Here is a 21,979-nt window from a genome sequence, read left to right as displayed (position 1 = left end):
TATCTTGCACCCCTCAATATAATATTGCTAAGTGTGATATTGCAATACCGATTATGAGTTGATATATCTTGCAGCCCTAAGCTAGGTTTTGTGGACAAAAAAATGAAAACTGTTCCAAAGTAATTACTTTCATAGAGCAATGTGACATTTGTTTTCAATAACCGTTCAATACCTTACAGCCCAGTTCAATTTCTGTTTTCCCACCTGCACCCTCACACTGCCCAGTTAAGGGGAATTATATGATATTAGTAATATTACAAATGTAGCTCAATATTAATCGATCGGCATGCCATGTTGCCCTTCTCTTAAAAATGAGATGGATTGTAGTTATTGCTGTTATTGATTTTAATAACCAGGCTGTTTAGGCCCAATGCAGTCTTGCTCTTGCTCAGCTACCTCTTGTGCTGTGTGAGGGCTGTGCTGTTCTTTCATCTGTGTAACAAAGGATCTATACTCTAATTTAACTACAGGTTTCGCATGATTAGGTTTGCTCACTCTTTCTTGACTTCAAACCTTCCCGGATACAGTAATTTTTATGAACTGTACTTGTACACATTCTCCCATCAAACCTCATTAAGCATGGATGCACGTATAAATAGTGTTCATTTAATGGGAGATCGTAGGACTAGGGAGATCCAGGTACAGTGATGGACTCAAAAGGGAGGCCATAGAAAGGCACAGTGTGTTAGTTAAAGGATCTAGCTTCCTAGCAACACTATTGATCTATTAGTGCACACAGAGATAGATGTTTAATATAGTTGGTCATTACATTGCTAAAGGTCTTGCATTATTCAATCCCCCAGAGCCTTTCATTATGGTTCGTGCTTGTACAACTCCTATGGTTTCTAATTGTTGTACATGTTGTGACTTTTGGGGGGTAAAATCATGAAGGTCAGTGAGCATCCCAAAGGCCTGCAGGTTCCGGCCAGAGTCAATTTCCTTTTTATACGATTCAGCATGACCTTGTTCCTGTGTACTTTTTAATGGGCCACAACTGTGTCAGATCAATGTTGAAAACACATTCCAGTCATTAGGGTTGGTCCAATAGATGATGTCATTGTACATCGATGGACAACAGGCATTGTGATGTCACAACAGACATTTTGATGCCTCCCCCATCCACACCAACACCAGGGCGCAGGTTTGCGGTGGTGCTAATGGCATTCGTTAGCCTAGAATGTAGACGATGAACCCTAGCTGCAGCAAATTGAATTTGCAGCCAGGGTCAATCTAGCAACTCTCCATTGGATTGTGAGCTGGAATAAACAAATTATGGTCAGGCCAATCACATTGTCTATAGAGTCGGTGGGTGGGCTTAACATAAGGACGGCAGAGTTGCAAGTTGCAACCGTTCCGCAACTTGCGCTAGGGTTCTAGGACTCTATTCATAACTGCTTGCAGTTCTAGTTATTATGTTGGTTGCTAACACAAATTCTAGCTAATGCTTAGGCTCCGGACCGCAAGAAAAGATCCTTACGAAAAAGGTGTTGATAAAAACACTACTGCTTGTGTCCACATTTTTTGTTGTTGTCATTGTTCATGTGTGCAATAAACATTACACTTCATGAGAAAAGATTCATATTCATATTTTTCCCTGAATCGTGCAGGCCTAGAATAAACATAGTTTGATCTCCGCTGATGATGATGCCAGGATATAATCACAGTATATAATGACAGATTCAAAAAGACAAGTGGGTAACACAGCCAGATCGTGTTGTATACTACCTGCATTAACTTGAAACATCTCTGACTTATTCAGCCCGCTTCCACCTCTCCCTCTTTACCTCCTCCAACAACATCCCTTTTTCACTTGTTTTGTCAGAAAGGTATGCAGGGCAAATGTCAATTGTCTATTGATAAAAGAAAAACTCATTATTGGTCATCAGGCAGGTTTAATGGTGGGGATCATGCTTGTTTCCCTGACCGTTAATGGCCTCGGCCATTAGAAAAGCTGCTAGGCTTTCCCCCACGCTGCCACCAACTGACTGCAGCCTGCCACTGACAATGATGTATGGGACCCTCTGTGACACATTGATCACCATGGGAGAGTTCATACACATATAGGCACCCTCACAAACACATTCCAGTCCACAAACCTTGGTCAACAACTCTTAAACTCTTGTTTTAATCCTACAGGATATTGTTGTTTTCCCCCCAAAAAAACTCAACTGTTGTGCCTGTGCCAAGTTAGCTTGTGCTCAAATGAAAAAGAAAAGAAAAAAAAGATTGAGTCTTTGCTTCAGAAACAGGTGGGCAGGCACTCAAACTATGTAAGGTTGCTGTAGTTAGTTTGCTGTGTTGCCAGTGAAAAATTTGTTTTCCCAAATCCAATGCTGCTTGGTGTTTACTTTGGGTATGTGAGAAAGTGTCCTTGTGTCACCAAGTTGTTTAGTCAGCCAGATTGAGACACACTTGCGCTCTGCAGGAAAAACTGTGGCCAAACCTTACTTTACACCACGCTGTAAATGGAGAGCCTTTTTTCTTCTTCTTAACATGAGCTGTGCCTTTCATTTCCACCGGTTTGTTGCTCCCCTACAATGTAAAGTTGTTTGACAAAACTGCAAGGCCCCTTTATTTAACATGTATGCAGTATATTTATTTAATATAAACAAGTTATATATTATGATGTAGTTGTAAACAGATATGTATATTAATGTACAGTATATGTCAACAAGTACAGCATTACATTATTACATTCTTTAAAGTGTGTTTATGTCTGCTTAAAAGTAATTGTAGTATTTTAATTATTTATTATGTTTTGTATGCAGCTTATAAATGCTAAGTAGGAAAACTCAAAGTAAAGTGTAACCAGTTCGCTCTGGTTCAGACTAACCCTTTAATTTCTTCTCATTTTATTGTTACCTTTTATTGTCCCTCATTTTCCGGACGTTGAGAACCACTTGGAAATAATGCTGCAAGGTTTTTTCCAGTATATTATAAACTCCTCTTCCCAGGCTGAACTCGATCAACATCTGACATACAGCTGCCAGTCCTGAGTCCGATAGTTAATGAAGCAACCTAGTTTGGAATTGGTGCCAGAGGTTTGGCCCTTGGCCTAGACCTTGCTGTACTGCTAGCCTGCCAAAGCAGGAGACGGTCAATAACCCGCACACACAGGCATTCTACTTGCTTAGGGGATAGCCAACGGGGAAGCTTAAACGCATCCAACCTCTCATTCTATATGACCCACTGGCTTGGTGTTGCTGATATTGTATTCTATCCCATCATCTCCAGGATAAAAAAATGTTTTCTGTTGACATTGTGATAAAAGGAAACCCCATTGCTATCCATAAATTAAAATGCCAGCAGACTCTTCCACTTCTATCTGCTTAAGAGAATGTGTTTTGCCTCGGATTTGCCTCTGTCACCCACTACTCTCTTTTGAAATCACCCAGTGTCTTTCAAAAGTATGTGCTGCACTAAAAAAGTCTCACTTAATATTTATTCATATGTTAATGTGAATGAAAATGGGTCAATCATTTTAGCTGCTGTCAATATAAACAGGACCAGTCTCACTGCCTACATTTTACCACTGTTTGATGGTTGATCACCTTTTTACCCTCTCTGGCACTTACTCCTATTTTTGTAGTGGGGAATACACGAGTCATCAGTTTCCTGTCTCACCTTTTTTTTGACACTGGCTGCTGCTGCTGCTTCTTCAATGTGAAGATTATTTTTAAATTACAGGGCCCATTAACACGTCATCTACATCCCTGCCTGATCTATGCCATTAAGGGATAAATGGGAGTTTTTTTAACACACTTATTTATTCTTCTTTGTCTCTCTCCCTCTCTCTATTTAAAAAAAAAAAAGGAAAAAGGAATCTATAGTCATAGATTTTTCCCGGAACAGACTGGCCCTTTTTTTCTCTCATGATTTGACCACAATGACATGCTAACACATTTACCCAGGCACCCCTGGTGTGAGGGAGTGAGATATGTACTAAACAAGTGTAGCACTTAAGAAAAACGTGTCTTGTTAGAGTTGAGTCTCTTTATTAGAAGAACGTCAAAAAGAAAAAGAGCCTATTACTCTAATGAAATACCTTGTGTTTATTTTGAGGGATTTAGCATATTTCCCTGTTTCCCGACAATGCCGGGCTACTATGTTCCATTAACAGCAGTTTATGGACCTTAGTAATGGACATGCAGTATTGGTATTGGGCTATGGGAAGATTTTTTGAGGGTGACATGCAACCAAATTACAGCACCATTTTCTTCACGAGTCCCTGATGAGTTTAATTCAAATATTCTCTCGTCTCCTTGTTTTTCCACTTACATCTGTCTTTGTTGACACCCGCTATGCCTTCCTCTTTGTTTTGTGGGAAATCCGATGAGACCAAACGTATTTCCCTTAAGTTGATATTCATAAAATTCCATCGAATTTTACTGTTTCCATAAGGCATTTTTCAATCAATATCACTTGGTTTGAATAAAAACGTGTGGATGGAAACAGCTAGTGACGGCATAACTGAGATGTTATTCCTCGTCTCTGGCAAGAATACAATTACACACCCAGAAAATGATCTCACGCATACACACATATTACAGGATCACTGTGGAGCCAAGCAGGTTTCCTTTTCAAATACCTGTCATTGCTTGAAGCAACTCTGTCACAATAATAGTGTATTTATTACCTAGTAGTAGCTGTCTGTTTATGTATTGTACTCCCTGCTCATCTGTCGCCCTGGACGCCGTTCAGGTTGAAAATGTAGCTTTGATTAATGATCTCCGCCCAACAGAAACACCTTCACAACATATAGATTTTTGGTTGAAATTTGATCATGGCAATTTGTGGGCGTGCGTTTTTTTTTTTACAAATGTATCATTTAAAGGAACTCTGTGTGTCCACGCAGAAAAAATAATCCACATAAAGCCTGCGTGAAGGGCAATATTGAGTGATGATGGAATTTTGTTGGATGGGGCCGTTTATACCTCCAAATGGAGTTTTTTTTACACCAGACTGGTCTTGGAGCAGTGAGGCTGACCTGTCACTGCTCGCTTTCTCTACCTAAATCCACGCGCGCCCATGAAAAGGAAAAGGACAAACTGTCCTTTTCATGCAACATTCATGACTCTGAATTAAGTGTCCTGAGGCATTGATTTTTTTTTTTCTTCTTTTTTTTATATGGATAGGGAAGGCTAGGAATATGAATTAAGGTATAGAGATTATCTGATTGTTCTACTCCTCTTTTTCCCCTTTCTACCCACTTTGCACCTTAATCTAGGGTTTATGATCACTCACTGCTTAGAGGAGGTTTGATCTCTTTGCCCCAGCACACAAAGGAGGGCACACATACACTACACACATCCACATCACTCCTTCAATCTTCTTCAAGGTTCAGATTGATGAACGGCTTATTCTGCTGTATGAGCAAAGCGCTGTAGGTGGGAGTGACTTAAGTCTTTCTTTCTATTTCTTTCTTTTTTTCTGTCAGATGTTCTGTCTGTCTGTCTATCTGTCTGTCTTGTATGTTTCCTCTGAGTCATGTTGATGAGGGCGATGAGTAGATAGTATGTGGAGATGGATTTAAAAAACCTTTGCTCGTAGTCTTGGTTACAGTAAGTTGCTTTGGTCTCTCCTTACCTTGTCATATCAGCAGTGTGCGGAGGTGATGCATTTATTTACATTTACACACACACACACACACACACACACAGATCCATTATGTGATGAACACTAAATCCCTTAACACTCAAGCAGGCGCAAACACACCCTCCATAAATATTATCCCCCACATGATTGCTCTTGCCACTTAAAGACTTGATATTTTCAGTTTGATTTTATTTTATTTTATACACATGGACACGCAAAGATATGCGACAATGAGACAATCTAAGTGGCAGAGTACAGTAGCCATAAAAGCAGCTGCCTCCTTGTTGCTTAATGAGAATGAATACAGACACCAAAACGTCTCCACCTGCCAGTCTGGTGTTCACAGCTTGCATCTGCACATTGCAGAGCCCTCTTTGATGAGCAAGTACAGACGCACACTTTCCTACACTTTTCTTTCACTCTCACTCACATGCCAACAGTCTGGAGTACACTCTGTACAAATGCTATGTTTGGTCCTGTCTCTGCCTTTAAACTTTTACGACCAGGACTGGTAATTTGACTCATGCAAACTTAAGTCTCTGCAATGAAAACTGTGATCTCAGTCCTTTGAATATGCAGTAAAACTCAGATTTAGATAGTGGCAGGGTTCCGATCACTGCTGATTGAAAGTGCCGACTGACAGATTAATCTCAATTCATCCACATCCTTCTGAGTGAACTCCAAGCTTGTTTTCAAGACTTGTATCTCCTTCACTTACTCATCCACTCATTGAGTGGTGGTGGTCATTATCATTTGTTAAAAATGAAAATGTTCGCGTTATGTATATAGCCTGCCTATTTCCTGATGAGAGAATGCATAGCAAATAATGTTTGCATAAAGCAGTACTTGAATCAAGCTTTTAACCTGTTGACCATGTTAGATCTCATGGGTCTTAAATGGCTTGGACACCAATCAGACACACCCTGCTCTCCATAACCTTATGGTTATTTATCCATTAGCTTTTATCCCTGCAGGTATTCAAAATTAGTTTTTTTTCTTTTTTGATGTGGTGATAAAATAAAATCCTATAGCCTGCCAATTTTGAAATTGCCAGTCCACCGTGTTCTTCAATTTACTTTTAGTGCAGGGTCTGGCTCTGACATGACGTGTCACTACTGCGGTCTTTTTTTGATTTTTTTTTTTTTTGTCTGTTCACTTTAAACCAGCTAAGTGAATTAAATCTGCTGCAGTTATAAAACATGCCCTCAGGTCAGGTTTCACTTCAATGGTACCAAATGGCTTTGTCTTCTGTACTTGTGAATGACTGCAAATGTGTATGTGCTCGCACGCACACGTGCATGACTGTGTGTATGCGTATTTTGCCTTTTACTCTTTTCCGACCACTGTGTCGACACAATCCCAGCATTTATGAGATTACCAGAGCCCATTTGTGTTCCGGCGGGAGCCATTTTGGCTCGGAGGAAGCCTCCGCTGGGAACCATCTGGGCTCTACTCAAAGCAGTTTCCACTCCGCCTCCCCTGTCCTCCCCACATTGTGACTAAAGCTATTTACTTTAAAGAGAGGAGGAACTCAAATTGTGAGTGTGTATTTGTTAAACTCTGAAATTCAGTCTTCAGATCTTATTCCTGAGCTTTTTCTTTACACAAAGTAGGGAAGCAAAGAGGGAATTGATGATGGAACCTAAAAACTAAATTATTTAAATAAAAGCTCAATTTGTGGTTATTCTCTTGAGTAAATATAATGTCAAATATGACAAATGCTGCTAATGTCAAAAATATAGATTTTCTTTTTTTTATGTATATCAAGTATTTGTTCAATCGCTCACTCACATGGTTAACAAAGAAAACAGTAGGAGTGCTCTTTGAAAACACTTAACATTCAGGGCAAATGAGCAAGAAAAGGCAGGATGCAAACAAAACAGCAACCAATAAAACATATATAATGCCCTAAATGTTATGTACATTTTTTCAAGGTATTGTATCATATAAATTTTTTTTTTTTAAACTAGCTGGCAACAACTTAACCGATCTTGGCAGTGCCCTAAAATAAAGTTTTGTTTTTTCTTAAAGTCAAAGTGTTTAAAGATAAAAGTAATGTGTATGTTATGAACTGTAAAAAAAAAAAAAAAAAAAAGTATCAAAACTTTTTATGAATGTGTATTAAGTGCAGCAAATTGTGCCAACACTAGTATTAGTACTCTGTAATCCTGCCATGGATTTAAAGCCTCTCCAAGTTGACCTTTTTTGCCAGTGTAGAATTGGGTCTTCACTCTTTTTATGAATTAATTTGTCCTCCTTAATTTCCCATCTCTCCCCTCGATTGGCCCCTTTCATTTCTTCACCATTGCCCTAATGGAATGCCAGTTTCATTTTTATTTAACAAATTTTTGGGTCACCCGAGGTTTATAATTTACATACACATATTTTTTGACCCATGGAGATAAATATCACAACATCAGTGATTCTTTTACATTGAATGACTGATTGGTTCAGTTGAATTGTCCACTTTGACTGTTTTTAATATTTGATATGTTACTGTCATATTTTAACATACAGCACTCAAACTGTCCTTTCACCGTGTTTTTCACAGATTGGTATGTGGTTTTTGACTGATGTTTTGTAGCCCGTTGACTTTGCTACTCTTTGTCAATCATGTCATGCAGTTTTGAATGTACTCTAGTACATTACTAGCATTCCTTAGTAGGCCTATTTGTTATTGTAAATGCTCTGTGTAGTTGCTCTTCCCCTCTAGTCATGTTGCGCCGTTGTTTGTAGCAGGCAAATTTTCTTTCCTTAAGGCTGGCGGTATGTGGTAAATTAAGTTTCCCCATTAAGTGGTCTGGGGGAATTAAGACTAGTTTAATTCATGTCTGTGTTGCCAATTTAAATTTTAAGAATTCCCTCCCTCTCTTGCTCGCATCTCTGTATATCACATTTACACCGGATCCCACAAAAGCATGACTGATCAGACTTGTCCTGCTGTGTGGTTTCTCTACATGGTTGTGGCATTCATCACATGTATCTAGTTGCTACAGGAGAGTTATATTTTCCCTCTAGCCAATGTATGGGCGTATAGGAAAGGGGGTAAAGAGAGAGAATCTCACCTTGACCTCAAGATAGCTTTCGTCATCCACGTTGAAATCTCTGCGGAATGATTTGAAGAGCTCTTGAGCTTTTAGGGAAGGATTGTGAATTATCGGCAACATGGAAGCAAACTGGCAAACTGGACATTTTTTAGTACTATGATTAAAGTGCTTATTGCCATGATTTTTTTCCATCCATTTGACCTGCTGAGCAAAAGGCTGATCATACTAAAAAGTGGTGATCAGAAGTCTTCACCTCGTTCTACAAAATCAGCTAGAATTGTCTTTTTATTTTTCAATTTTATTTATAGTATCAATTCATAACAAGAGTTCACTTTACAGACAAAATAGGTCTGCACCACACTCTATAAGGACCCAACCGTTCTAGTAGTTATCTCCAGAGCAATCAACCATGCAACGGTGGCAAGGAAAAACTCCCTTTTTAAGAAGAAACCTCGGACAGACCAAGGCTCTTGGTAGTCGGTGTCTGACGGGCCGGTTGGGGTTGAAATGAAGAGTGACAATAATAGTCACAGTAAAAGATAATGGAACAGTGACTAAAAATAGTAGTTTGTCATGGCTTGGCAGGGCACTGCACGGCCTTACAAGGCACATCAGAGCATAGCAGAGAGCGTCGCAGGATGTAACTGGGCATCACAGGACGCGTAGCAGGACCACGGCAACAGTTGCAACCATGATCTTGGAGCCTCCCTGATCCAAGTAAACATGCTATTGGAAAAAGAACATAAGGACTCCGGGGAATGACTCCCCAGAGCTAGGTTAGTAACAAGCATTTTTGGGATATGGATGCACAAAATGGAAAGATAAAGGAGAGATGAGTTCAGTGTGTCAAAGTAAGTCCCCCAACAGTCTAAAACTATTACAGCATAAGTAAGAGAGACAGGTTAAAGAGAGGATGCCTGGTCAGGCTATACCTCCCTGCCTTCCTCTAGTTTTTTATATTATTGATTATATGGTAAATTAACCTGACGACTATAAAGTAAAGCAGAAAAGAGAAGGGGTGCCATGTCTGCAGCTAAACACCCTCCCCGGTCTAGGCAAAAGCTGCAAATTATCACACCCTAACATAAGCTTTATCAAAGAGGAGATTTCTAAGTTTACTCTTAAATTTGGGGACGGTGTCTGCCTCCCAAACCCAGACCGCAAGTTGATTCCATAGTAGAGGAGTCTGAAAGCTGAAGGCTCTGCTTCCCATTCTATTTTTTAGAGAGTTTTAGATGAACCACAAGTTAATCTGAATTCTGGGAGCGCAGTGCTCTAGTGGGACAATAAGGCACTAAGAGCTCTTCAAGATAAAATGGTGCTTGACCATTTAGAGCTTTGTACTCAGGAGAAGGCTTTTAAATTCAATCCTGGATTTTACAGGAAGCCAATGCAGAGAAGCTAATATAGGAGAAATATGATCTATTTTCTTATTATTTTTATTTATTATTTATTATTATTCTTCTTGTCAAAACATGCGCCGCAGCATTCTGGATATGCTGGAGATTATTAAGGGACGTATTTGAGCATCCTGATGATGATAAAGAATTACAATAGTCCAGCCTGAGAGTGGCAAATGGATGGACTAGTTTTTCAGCATTGTTTTGAGACGGGATGTTCCTAATTTTGACAATGTTACGAAGATGAAAAAAGCTGTTCTTGAGGTTTGTTTTAGATGGTTGTTAAAGGATATATTCTAATCAAAAATAACTCCTAGATTTCTGACAGTAGTGCTGGAGGCCAGGGGAATACCATCCAGAGTAGCTATATCCCTAGATAATGAAATTTGGAGGTGTTTAGGGCCCAGCACAATAACTTCAGTTTTGTCTGAGTTTAACATCAGAAAATTGTAGGTCATCCATGATTTTATATAATTTATGCATGCTTGAAGTCAAGCTAACAGACAGGTTTTGTCTGGCTTGATTGATAGATATAATTGGGTGTCATCCGCATAACAATGAAAGTTGATTGTTTCCTTTTAATGTTGCCTAGAGGACGCATAAATAGGGAGAATAGAATTGGTCCAACCACAGAGCCTTGTGGAACGCCATGGCTAATTTTAGCGTACTTTAAGGATTTATTGTTAACATTATTTTCCCTATTTGTTTTTCGTGGTGATAATAGTTTTGGGTTACAGAGATTTCACTGTGCAGACTTTATTGTTATAATATTTGCATACACTTTATTACACCTTGTGTATTATATTTAGTCTGCAAGTGGAGCTTTGTGTTTTTCTTCCAATTTTCCAAGTGTGTGTGTTGTCTTGAGGTGATGTTGTTTTTTTTGCATTTGCTGCTCTTAGTGGTTGTTGGTTTACTGATTAGTTGGTTGTGCTAGCCATTCTAGCCTTTTTTTCCCCGGCACTCGCCCATTTGGAAATTTGGGTGCTCGGAGGACCAGTGTTGCTCTAATAGCCTAGTTATGTAACCGCTTTTGCACTTAGAGACGAGAGATAAAATAGGGTGAGTATCTAAGATAGCAGAAGGGGAAAGAGAGTAAGAGAAGGCAGATAATACAGAGGCAGATGAGGTGTGATTGGACTTAGATCGTATCACGGTCAGGACCTGGGAGGCTAGACAAATGTCCTTGCTGCGCCTTTGTCTTGGAGCCTTTTTCGGTACCTTTTACATGTCAGAGAACCGTACAGTCATTATTAAGGTAATTTTTTAATTGAAACAGCTACTTTTATACATGACATGAATTGTGGGACACAAATCACAGACATTTGTTTTTCCTTGAGCCATTGCTGCATTCTTGATGTGCCACTGTAAGTGCTGTTACAACAGAACCTTAAACACCTTTTAGTTATTTTCCACACTGCTGATGGCTTGATTCAAATGGCAATTAGATCCAGAAAGTGGGAATATATGTATGCTGCTGCTATATGCCTAGGTTGTCAGTTTTGAGTTTAATAATAGAACAGATTATGCATTCATTAATAAAAGCTTTTACTTTAGTTGAGAACAAGGCAGAGCAGTTTACAAACTTAATTCCCCTCAGATTTCCCTTGAGGCCACAGGCTAAGCAGCCAGAGTCTTAATCGCTTGACTTCTTCCTATCTCTTCAGCACACCTGCCCTCTCACTTTCTCGCTGACTGAGGTTTTAGAGTTGGAAAAAATTCGATTGATTTTTTTTCCTATTCTTTACCCGGTCGTCCATCACTTATGAAACTAAATGTAATGAATAGATAATTAGCCTGAATAGGCAGAATTTGGTTATAGCCCATTGTGGGAAATGTTAGATCTTTCTTCCTTTGTCAGCAGGGTTAGCTATTTCAGTGCCCTCATTTGTTAACTTAAGGGAATTGCAACGTTGCTGTTGCTAATTGCAAATCATATACATTACAAAAAAGTAGGATGGCAATCTTGAATGTCTTAATTAGCATTGAAGTGCACACACAACACTAATTTAAAGCCACACATACTGGTTGTGCAGGCCATGGGATTTCTACACTTAAGAGTGTTAGTGTTTTCAAATTGATTTGCTTATTTTGAAAACTGACAGTAGAGCTTAATTGAGAATGTCAAGGACGAATTGGCCTCAATGCGGACTCAAACAAGAGGCCACTACTGGGTGTTTGTGTTAAAAAATGTGTACCACGCTGGCCAAGACCAGATATCACTGATTGGAAAATCCACAACAGAGGGATGAAACAGCATCTGGTGTGTTCTATCAAATCAATAGAGTGCTCATGGGCCTCCATTGATGTGTCTATTTAAAAGCAGTGGTGTCTCCTCACGGGACACACCACCCCCCACCTTCACTTCATTGCTGTAATTGAATCCCAAACCTAATCTCAGACACAGAACATTAACTTGGCCTCGTTTCTTCCTCCCCTGCCTTCTCTCCCTTCTATTCTTCTGTTCCAGGTGGAAGTTGAAGTGGAGAGCATGGACAAAGCAGGAAACTTCATTGGATGGCTGCACATTGAGGGTGTGAATCTGTCAGTCGCCCTTGTAGAAAATGCTCTATCCAAGGTCCACTTTACAGCAGAGCGCAGCGCTTACTACAAAACCTTGGTCTCAGCGGAGGAGCCATGCAGACAGAGGAAAGAGAAGGTAGGTCCTATTTAGATTCTACAAGAGCTGCAACCACTATACATCCTATTTAACACTAGCACCGCCACACACTCTAAGGGGTACCATAACCACCAGACCTGACGCTTAGGAGCGTCTGTATCCTTTTGTGTGGCTGATTGGCCATAAACGCGTCATCCCTGTTCTTCACTGTAGCGCTGCGTTCATTTATATAGCATCAAAGACACACAGCTCCCACACACTATTGCCAGCTTGAACCCACACAAAACTGATGTGCTTCTATCAGTGTATAATGTTCTATTTTGACCCCTTTTTTAAAGAAATATACAGTATATTTTCAGGCTGCCGCCTAATGCAAACAGTCTGGTCATGTGTGCCGTGTGTCGTTCAGTACACCCAATGTCTTTTATTGATTTCATTTCAGGTTTGTTAAACTGGAACAATACACACTAATAATACATATGAAATGTTAAATGTTCCAGAATTAGCCAAAAGGATTTTTTCCGCTGTCCCTGAACAGGTCGTACAATGTCACACCTAAAAAGATAAAATGATTTAATAATGGTAGTTACTAGGTTTAACCCGTTGCAAGTAAAATAAACTATGAAGGTAAAAAAAGAAAATACCACATTGCCAGGACAATAACAAACAACAAGTTTAATCTTTCTAAACTAAAAAATGTGCCTGGCGACCACATAGCACAAGTGGCACAAACAGGCAGGACAGGAAAGACAAGGTAGCATCAAGATTTAGTTTCTACAATTTTGACAGTCCTGATTACCTGTTGGCTACTTCTTTAAGTTAACTTTAAAAGAAGCGTACGTTTTAAAATTCCTAATGTGAATTGGAATGAGGTTCCAGTCACAAGCAGCCCTGACTGGAAAAGTCCATGTAAGATGTTGTACTAATACAGAGATCTGTACATTTAATACAATTTTGCAAACTTGAAAGGTTATATATATATTTTTTAAACACGACAATTAGGACGGTGCATGGATTTCCTATTCCTAAGTATTTTAAGAGGTTTTTTGTATACAGTGTGAATATGGGAGCAACACCCGCAAATAAATTCTATCTATTTGGATCTGATGCTGTTTTTAAAGTATAAGCAGTGTATAACTGGCAGCGGAAAACATCAAAGAGATGAAACAAATGCTCAAACATTGTAATCAATTTAAGCATTTTTATTTTGGCAAGTTATCTAAATAAATAAATATAGATGTAAATATAATTACAGTGCACATGATAACGTAATCACAATAAGACATTAACAATAAGTCCCCCTTAGCGATTGTCTCTGATATTTTATATATGTGAAAACATGAATACTGGGGGCCTACATACCTCTTAGTGTGATTATAAATGCATGTTAAAGTAATAATATTGGCGAAAACTTAGTTTGTGTTCAATTCATTGTACACACACTGTACAGCCACCGTGCAAATGTGTCAATTCGGCTTTGGAGGAAAATACCAACAATAACCGACACTGCTGTTAACGACTGAGAGAAGTGGTGAGTGATGACTACATGCCAAGTCATATAGTCTTACTTTTCTATTGTCACTTGTAACCTTCCACACACTGCCCTTGTCAAAGGCAAAGCCCATCCTCCTAGAAGCCCATCCCCCCCAGCCTGACAACCAATTAGAACAGGTGGTGTCCTGACCTTTGGCTTCCATTAATACAAAACAAAGCTTTTTTTTTATCACACCAGAAAGTGTATATCCATATGAACGTAATTTATCTAGCATGAAACCCCATTCGATCACAAGAAATAACCGCAGGCTATGCATATATAGCATGCATGCAATACCTTTAGTTAAAGCTACAACAATGTGGAAATGATCCATCTGGTGTTGAGAATAGCCACATATTTTCCGTTATCATTGAAGCTTCCTTTCCTCAATGGGAGTCCTTTGATGGATGGAGGCCTCTCTCACACTGATCCTGATCTCGCCCTGCATTTTCATTATGGCTCCATGAGTCACCCCTGCCAGATGCATGAGGTGCCCGGCCAGCTGTCATCCTTGTCCTCTTTCTCTCTATCTCTGTAACATATTTCTTTCACCCTCTCTCCCTCTCTTCCATTCTCTCTCTCCCAATCACTTCTACCTATTTGGGTCCTTAAGGAGACACAAATGCCTCTTCTTCCCATATAAACCTGATGGATTGCAGCAGCCAAGAAGGGGCTGTGTTTTTTTTCTTTCTCTGAATCTATCATGTTCATCAGCAGTGTGTTCCTACTCGTCTTTCTTGCTCTTGGCCTCCCTCTTTTTCCTCACAGATACTCTTCACTTGTGGTTTCCTATTCTTAAAATGTTGAAAGAGAGAGCAAAAGATCTTGAGAGTGGTGCAGAGAGGAATATTTAGTCTGGATTTATAAACAAAAAAAGGATAATCTTGCCAGCGATTTGAGCACACCAACCCTGCCACGTTAAATTTACCTGCGGCAAGACGACACATTCCTGACACCTGATGACAATTTCGCTACTGGTCTCCAACCCCCTTTGTGGCGTTGAGACAGAGTGACTTTCACCACAAGGTTTTGACTTGAGCTAACCTGAGTGCGGACAGGACCGCGAGGGAAGACGACAGAGTGTGGCCAGAGTAGACCAGACAGACGGTGATTATGTTTGATGTTAGTTTGCCACAGGCCCCGGTGCACAGATCAACTGCTGCCTGATTTGTTTGTGTGTTTGTAGTGGAGAGTAGTAGTAGTCTGGTGTTAATGGAGCACAGGGATGTTGGTTGGTTGTATGTATGTGTGAATGCATTGTATGCAACTTTAGGGCAGTTGAGGTGGGTCTTAATGTTCTAATTAACCCCTAGAGACTATCTGAACAAAAGCTGAGAGCTTGGCACAATTTTTCCTGTCTTTCTCTTTTGAAGTTGTGGATTGTCTTTGCCTGTGTGTAGGCTGAGGCTAGGTAGGGCAGATTGCATTTCTTCCCACCTCCCTCCCTTTCTCACTTCCTCTTTTCTCATTGCCCTTTATTGCCCCTACGGCTGTGGATATGGAATACATCAGTGGTACTGCTGTGTCAGGCGTCCCTAAAAGAAAACAAGGTTGTCATAATGAAACTTGCTCAGTGGGAGTGCGCGTACACATACACACACAAACACACACACACACTCACTCATTAAAGAAAACTGCGTTGGTGGTCCAACAGGGACCCAGGACAACAAGGGGGATTGAGGCTTTCTGCAGTAGCATCCTGAACCAAAACTGCTTAGTTTGTGTGACTTAAGTGAATGAGTTTTTGCTACAATGAGACCAATGGGACAAAGCGATTCCAAAGGGTTTGAAGAAGAGCCTTTCCTATAGCTCAGCAGATTTTGATCTTGCGCATCAGCATCTCTTGGAACAATATTTGGAACAGTCCTCACAGCAAACCAATGCAAAAGGCTCAAGTTAAGAGCATGGGCACATGCCTAATTTTCTTCCCCATTACAATTAATTATGGGTCAACTATTGTTTACATGAATCTCTCTAAAGCGTGGCGTCCTGTCAAAAGCTATTGTGATGCTTTCAGTGCTAATGTTTACACAATTCAGCTACAAGACAGACCCAGGACACTGTACTGATTTATTTCTCGTTGTTTTAACAATGAGTAGATTGTTGCCAAGAATGATCATGGCCTCTTCTTAAATATCTTGCCTGGTTTTGCAAAGCATGCTTGTGAATATATGGATTCTCCTAGGGGTAGCAAAACAAATTCTTGCTTACCAGGCATCTCTGTAAATAACACTTGCAAAATCACTGCATTTTGTCTTTGTAATATAAAACGGCTCATTGCAGCGATTCATATGCTGTTCCAGTATTCCCATGCTGCAACTGAGTGAAATAATTCTGACAAAATAGCAGCAGTTTGGCACAAAGTGGATATGGAGCAAGACTTTGACTGCAGAGACATTGGCTGCAGCTGTCATTGAAGTTCCTCTAAGACTAAAGAGGCGTGGTTCGTCAATATTTGGTTGTGCTTCAGGGGACTTAATTTTTTTTCTTTGTGAAATGTATTAAAGAATAAAAATATTGAGGAGGTAGAATAATGACAGGAACATCAATTGACACTCTCACAGCACATACACACCGCCGCCATCTTGAGCTGCAAAAAAGCTCTGGCCGCCCCCCTAAGGACGCTTATAAAAAAAAATACGGGAAGCTTTTTGACGCTTTGGCCTCTCTGACGTGGCAGCGTTTTCTGTTCGACCGGGAGAAGTTCACGCAGCTACGGGCAATACACAGACACTGACACCTTTTATAAATTACATATAATGACAGAAGTTGTGTTGTCAATTGGTTGCAGGGGCGTCAGTTAGCAGTTTAGCTCAGTGGTGTGCGGGCAGAGCGAGCAGCCGCCGGATTAAACTTGACCCATGCAGACCGTTAGAGACGATGTGACCGGCAGCCAACATTAACTGGTCCCTATGGTTCTTGTCTACTCATAAGAGCTTAACTATCCTCCAAAGTTGAATGGTTGCATGTATTTGTGTCTACTTGAAAGAAAAGCAACCCAAAAGCTGCAAACTTGCAGAGCAAAGACACATGTGAGTCCAATTATATAGAGGTGAATCAACAATTGGCCCTCAATGAAAACCAGAGTGTGCTTTCTGTTGAGTAAGTTTTTTTGTTTTTGTTTGTTTTTTGCTGTAATTACCCGACCTTGAAGGAGTTCAACACACTACGTTGGGTCTTGGAGTGGTAGAGAGGAGGACGGATAAGAGAGAAGAAAGAGGATATAACAACCCCTGTTAAAGATATTTCATGTCACAGGACTCTCCTCCTTTCAGCACTGCCCGCCCCTTTCCTTCAGTCCTTCTTGGCCCGCTTCACAGAACACTGTCACTGCTCACCCTCTTCATTTGTTCCCTCTCTCTTTTTTCTCTCTCATCCTTCAATTAATAATCCTCGAATGCCTTCTTGTTAACTGGATTAATGCCTTCTAAGATGCCGTGTCATGCCCTTGTTCCCCTCAGCTGCTTTACAGGTTGTTTGTGTTGTAGGGGGGGGGGGCAAAATTCCTTCTCTGGCCTGGACTGTGGTCAGAGTGAGTAAGGCAGCTGCGTCACGTGTACCCTTTTTGAGAGAAATCCCTCGGAAGCATAAACCCAGGACCCTGTGCTGCTGTTCCTTATACTTCACCCGTCCATCAACGACACTCTTCAGAGCGCTTGCGGCAGAATCGTTTTGACATTGTGCCTTGTGACGTGTCCTTGGTGGAGCCTGATAGAAATACATAATCTTGTTTCAGCTTTTTTTTGGGGGTAGAATCCAAAGTTACAAGTCCAGCCGACTTGACTGTCACTTTGCCCTAGAGCCTGTTCTCAATTTCTTTCTTTTTTTTTTACAAACAAGAAAATCACAGCGCTTGGATTTTATGTGATTGGCTGACTAGCATTGTAAGCATGTCTAATTATATTTGTACATGGCTATTTTTCTCCCTTTATTTCAGTTCAATTGCCTCCGTCTCACTCTCTCAAGGGTCAAGCGAGGCAAGATCTTGCCTTGTAAGCCCAACGTCTTGCCACCTATCCAGAAATTCCCACCCCCGAACCACCTGCTTTTTATGTATAATTTTTCACTGTTCTCAAAAGTGTGCAAAAAGCAACATCTCCCTGTCCTCCCATCTAAGATGTGTCATCTCAGCAGTCAGCACATCACACACCTGGCTAAACAGGAACACGCTGTGGATGATTCAAGATAATTGGGCTTTTAGCAAAGCTAATAGGCTTGTGTCTCTGAGTTCAGGTAGGAGGGCGTTTACCTCTAGTGGACTGGTATAACTCTCAAGGATTGGTTATTGCATTCTGGTATGTTCCAACAATAGCATTTCTTTATATTAAATCTACCTGATATTGTAGGTTTTACCTACAGCAATTAAGCTTTCAGTCAATTTTCAAAGCGCATGATTTGTACAATGAAAGACCATTATCTGCTACGTATGTGGTATGCCAATACTTAGTCTTCTGTAAATAGTCTTCGTATAATAACATACAAGAAGCATTGTTTGATTTCCATAGATGGCGGCCCCTTTTCGATTATTACCATGCTCAGTGGTTTCCTAAGCCCTGAAGCCATTGGAATGCTTTCAGGGTTGCAATCTTTTTCTCTTCCCCTCCCTATTTTTCTTGGCTTCTTGCAGTAAAATAACCCGTGGCAGTCACCAGGCAATATCATGGTAAATGGCTGGGGATTATTATTAAAGTAACTCATCTCTGGAGGCTTCAAGTGAAACAAAGTAAATTTGAATCTCTTCCTGATTCTACCTACAATTTCTCCAACGTGGATCTCTTTTAGCCAAATCCCCTTTCTGTTTCTTGAAATTATCTTTTCTCAACTTCAAACGTTTTTGTGTTAGTCCCTGGCTGTCCTCACTCCTCACAGATAATTTTTGCAAACATGAAATCATTACTGATATTACTTTTCTCACATCATTTTTATTAGCCCTTGTGAAGAATGTAGCCTTAATGGCTCTCAGATTGGATATATAACATGGACTTCTGCTAGTTTTGAGGATTGCGTTTTTGTTTTTTCTCTGTCCATGTTTTTCATCCAGAGTTGGGGTTTCAAATGTTAGCTGAAGACTTTCAGCAAACACATTGTGTTCATGTTGCAGACCATGCATAATGCAGGTGTTGTATTTAAAACTGCTGATTCAAGGTAACTAGTGTCACAGCACCCATGTTACGTAAACGACAGGGCTGAATTATACAGGGTCTACACATGCCTGTAGATCAAATGTTACTATTATGTCTTCTATAAATTATAATTATGTATCTAGAGTATTTTTTCTTTAGTAACATGGTTTCTTTACTTGTTTTAAGAGGATATTAAAGTGTCAGCTATGTACAGAGGCCCTCTCAAATACGAGAAAACTAATGGGAGAATAAAATGGTGTCAGTGGCAGCATTTTGCTCAGTCATCTCAAAGATAGACAGCCAGGAGAGTCATTATGTCACGGTTGATTTGCATTTCTTTTTGCCCTTTAGGAGATTAAACTGTGCCAAAAGTCACGGTACATCACCTCACCTATTTGCAATCTATTTATACAGTTCTCGCTTCTGTTTCAAATATGTCGTCCACAGTGTTACATAGTGTTGCAAAAACGGCAATCTGTAGTCAAATAACCACTAAACTGGGTCTTGGCTTCTCCTTGGGCCAATGTTATCTATTTGGCTCATTACAACATTGTTGTAGCTGTAAGTAGCACTGGACAGGTTAGTGCAGTTTGATGACTCATGGTGCAGCATTCCTCAGCCTACTGTTGTCAAATAATCACTTGTGTTTTTTTAAGGTGTTAAGCAGGATACTCAAACTGCATTAGAAACTAGAGCAGAATATAGCATGATGCCTCGGCAGCACTAGCCTACTAGCCTACTAATAATTTGCTTAATAATAATAATGATAATACTAATAATCATAAAGGTAATAATTTGAAAAGTCAAAATCCAGAGAATTTAAAATTGGATCAAATAGATCTTATCCATTCCACACAACGCCATTTAAGATTAACAAAGGTGTCAATGGCTGAGGGGACCCTCTCCCATGCGGAAAATCATCATATTCACTGAGAGAGTGTTTGGCCCCATTGCCAATACACAAGCATGATGAAGGTTGCAGGGTTTGTTGGCAAGTGTGAAAGGACAGCGGGATCTGTAAGGGGACATTATTGCCTGTAGGTTGGCCACAATGGGAGAGGTGACCCGTGTGAGGCCTCACATCTCTGGAAAAGATGGAGAGGACTGTACACCCCATTATATACCACACATTCCCACCGTGTGTGCATGTTTGTGTGCACTCCTTCCTTTACCTTCTCAGCATTGAATGCACAAAATGAACCACCTACCACACAAAAGAAAAGAGCTGACGGAGGCTGTTTCATATGGCTAAAAGATTACATAATATGTTTCCCAGTGCGCTGTGTACACATCCACACACGCACAAACAAACTTTGTTGCAGATGGAGGGAGGCGCCACATGTGCACACGCCATACTCTCACTGTCTCTCTCCTGCATACTCAAACACACTTTAAGCATGTGCAGACCAGCAGTGCAGACAGACCTACACATGCACACACTCTCTGGTGAGCCCCTCCTCACTGTAGAGAGCAAGCTGGACCCTTGGTGCCCTGAGGCAGAGAGACAGAAAGACAGAAAAAGAGATCAGTGGACCAGTGATGTTATTTACACCCCAACCCCCACTTCTCTCTCTCTCTCTCTCTCTCTCTCTCTCTCTCTCTCTCTCTCTCTCTCTCTCTCTCTCTCTCTCTCTCTCTCTCTCTCTCTCTCTCTCTCTCTCTCTCTCTCTCTCTCTCTCTGTGTGTGTGTGTTCATCCTCTTTTTTTTTTTTTTTTCAAGCTGCAAATTCAGCAGGCTGTCAGCTCCACTCGCAGTCTTTTGAATACACATGCAAACATTCTATCTTTATCTGCTTAGTTATCAATCCGAAACACAAGCCGTGCATTAGTGCGCATGGCAGTCACCTGCAAACTGAAGCATACAAACTTGTCTTGATGAGCCAGAAAGTAAAAACTATGAGACACACTTAATGAAGCAAGACCATCTCAGCAGTCTCACCTCACCTGCGTGCTAAATTATACATTTACACGAGTTGCAGGATTACACACTGACTTTGAAAATGTCATCTGAAAAATACATCCAGCCTAAAGGACATCAGGGTAATCCTGAGCAATACGCACCCCCAGATGAAATGTTGTACTTGATGAAGCATATGAACAGGATGTAGGCCTTTTTGTTTAGCGACATTTTGTTTGTGTGTACGTAGTGCACTTGTGCGGCTTCATCTTTGCAGCAATGTGCACATTGTCCCTAATGTCCTTGTTTCATTATTGTGTTTGTGCATATCCTTTAACTTGCATTTGTGTGTGTCCAGTATGCATATGATCTTGTGCATGTGTTTATATGCATTTGTCTGTATGTCCTTGGCCTTGTGCTTTCCTTTCTCCAGTCATGCACAGGATTCTTGTGGGCTCTTAGCAGAAGTCCTCAGGGGCAGGTTTGCGGCTGCCTTTGGTTCATCAGTGCAGAAAAACTCAGGCAGGCCCCTCTACCCCTCACCCCATCCCCATCCCCATCCCCACCCATTCACTCTGCTCTCGGGATGAAGGGCTGAGGCCGCGGGTGAAGAGAGAGGGCTTAAAAGAGTGAGAGGAGGTGAAACGCTGGCAGAGACCATAATGTGACATGACATAGTGAGTTGCATTATAGCTGATTAACACATGCTTAGCTCCCCCACCCGCAATAGAAAACACAAACCCCCCAGGTCTGCCTGCCCGCC

At 40.6% G+C, this 21,979-nt stretch overlaps 1 protein-coding gene across 1 annotated transcript in view; it reads left to right on the top strand.

The window, feature by feature from the left end:
• The window catches only part of snd1 (staphylococcal nuclease and tudor domain containing 1), a 171,046-nt gene that overhangs the window by 94,898 nt on the left and 54,169 nt on the right, over positions 1–21,979 (top strand). Inside the window, exon 17 of the mRNA XM_034863048.1 lies at positions 12,513–12,701. Coding sequence (XP_034718939.1) covers positions 12,513–12,701 — 189 coding nt within the window. The remainder of the gene's footprint in view (positions 1–12,512; positions 12,702–21,979) is intronic.

The sequence above is a fragment of the Etheostoma cragini genome, chromosome 23, assembly GCF_013103735.1.
Source record: "Etheostoma cragini isolate CJK2018 chromosome 23, CSU_Ecrag_1.0, whole genome shotgun sequence".
Taxonomy (NCBI): Eukaryota; Metazoa; Chordata; class Actinopteri; order Perciformes; family Percidae; genus Etheostoma; species Etheostoma cragini.
The sequence above is the reverse complement of the archived record's forward strand: the minus strand, read 5'-3'. Positions and strand labels throughout refer to the sequence as shown.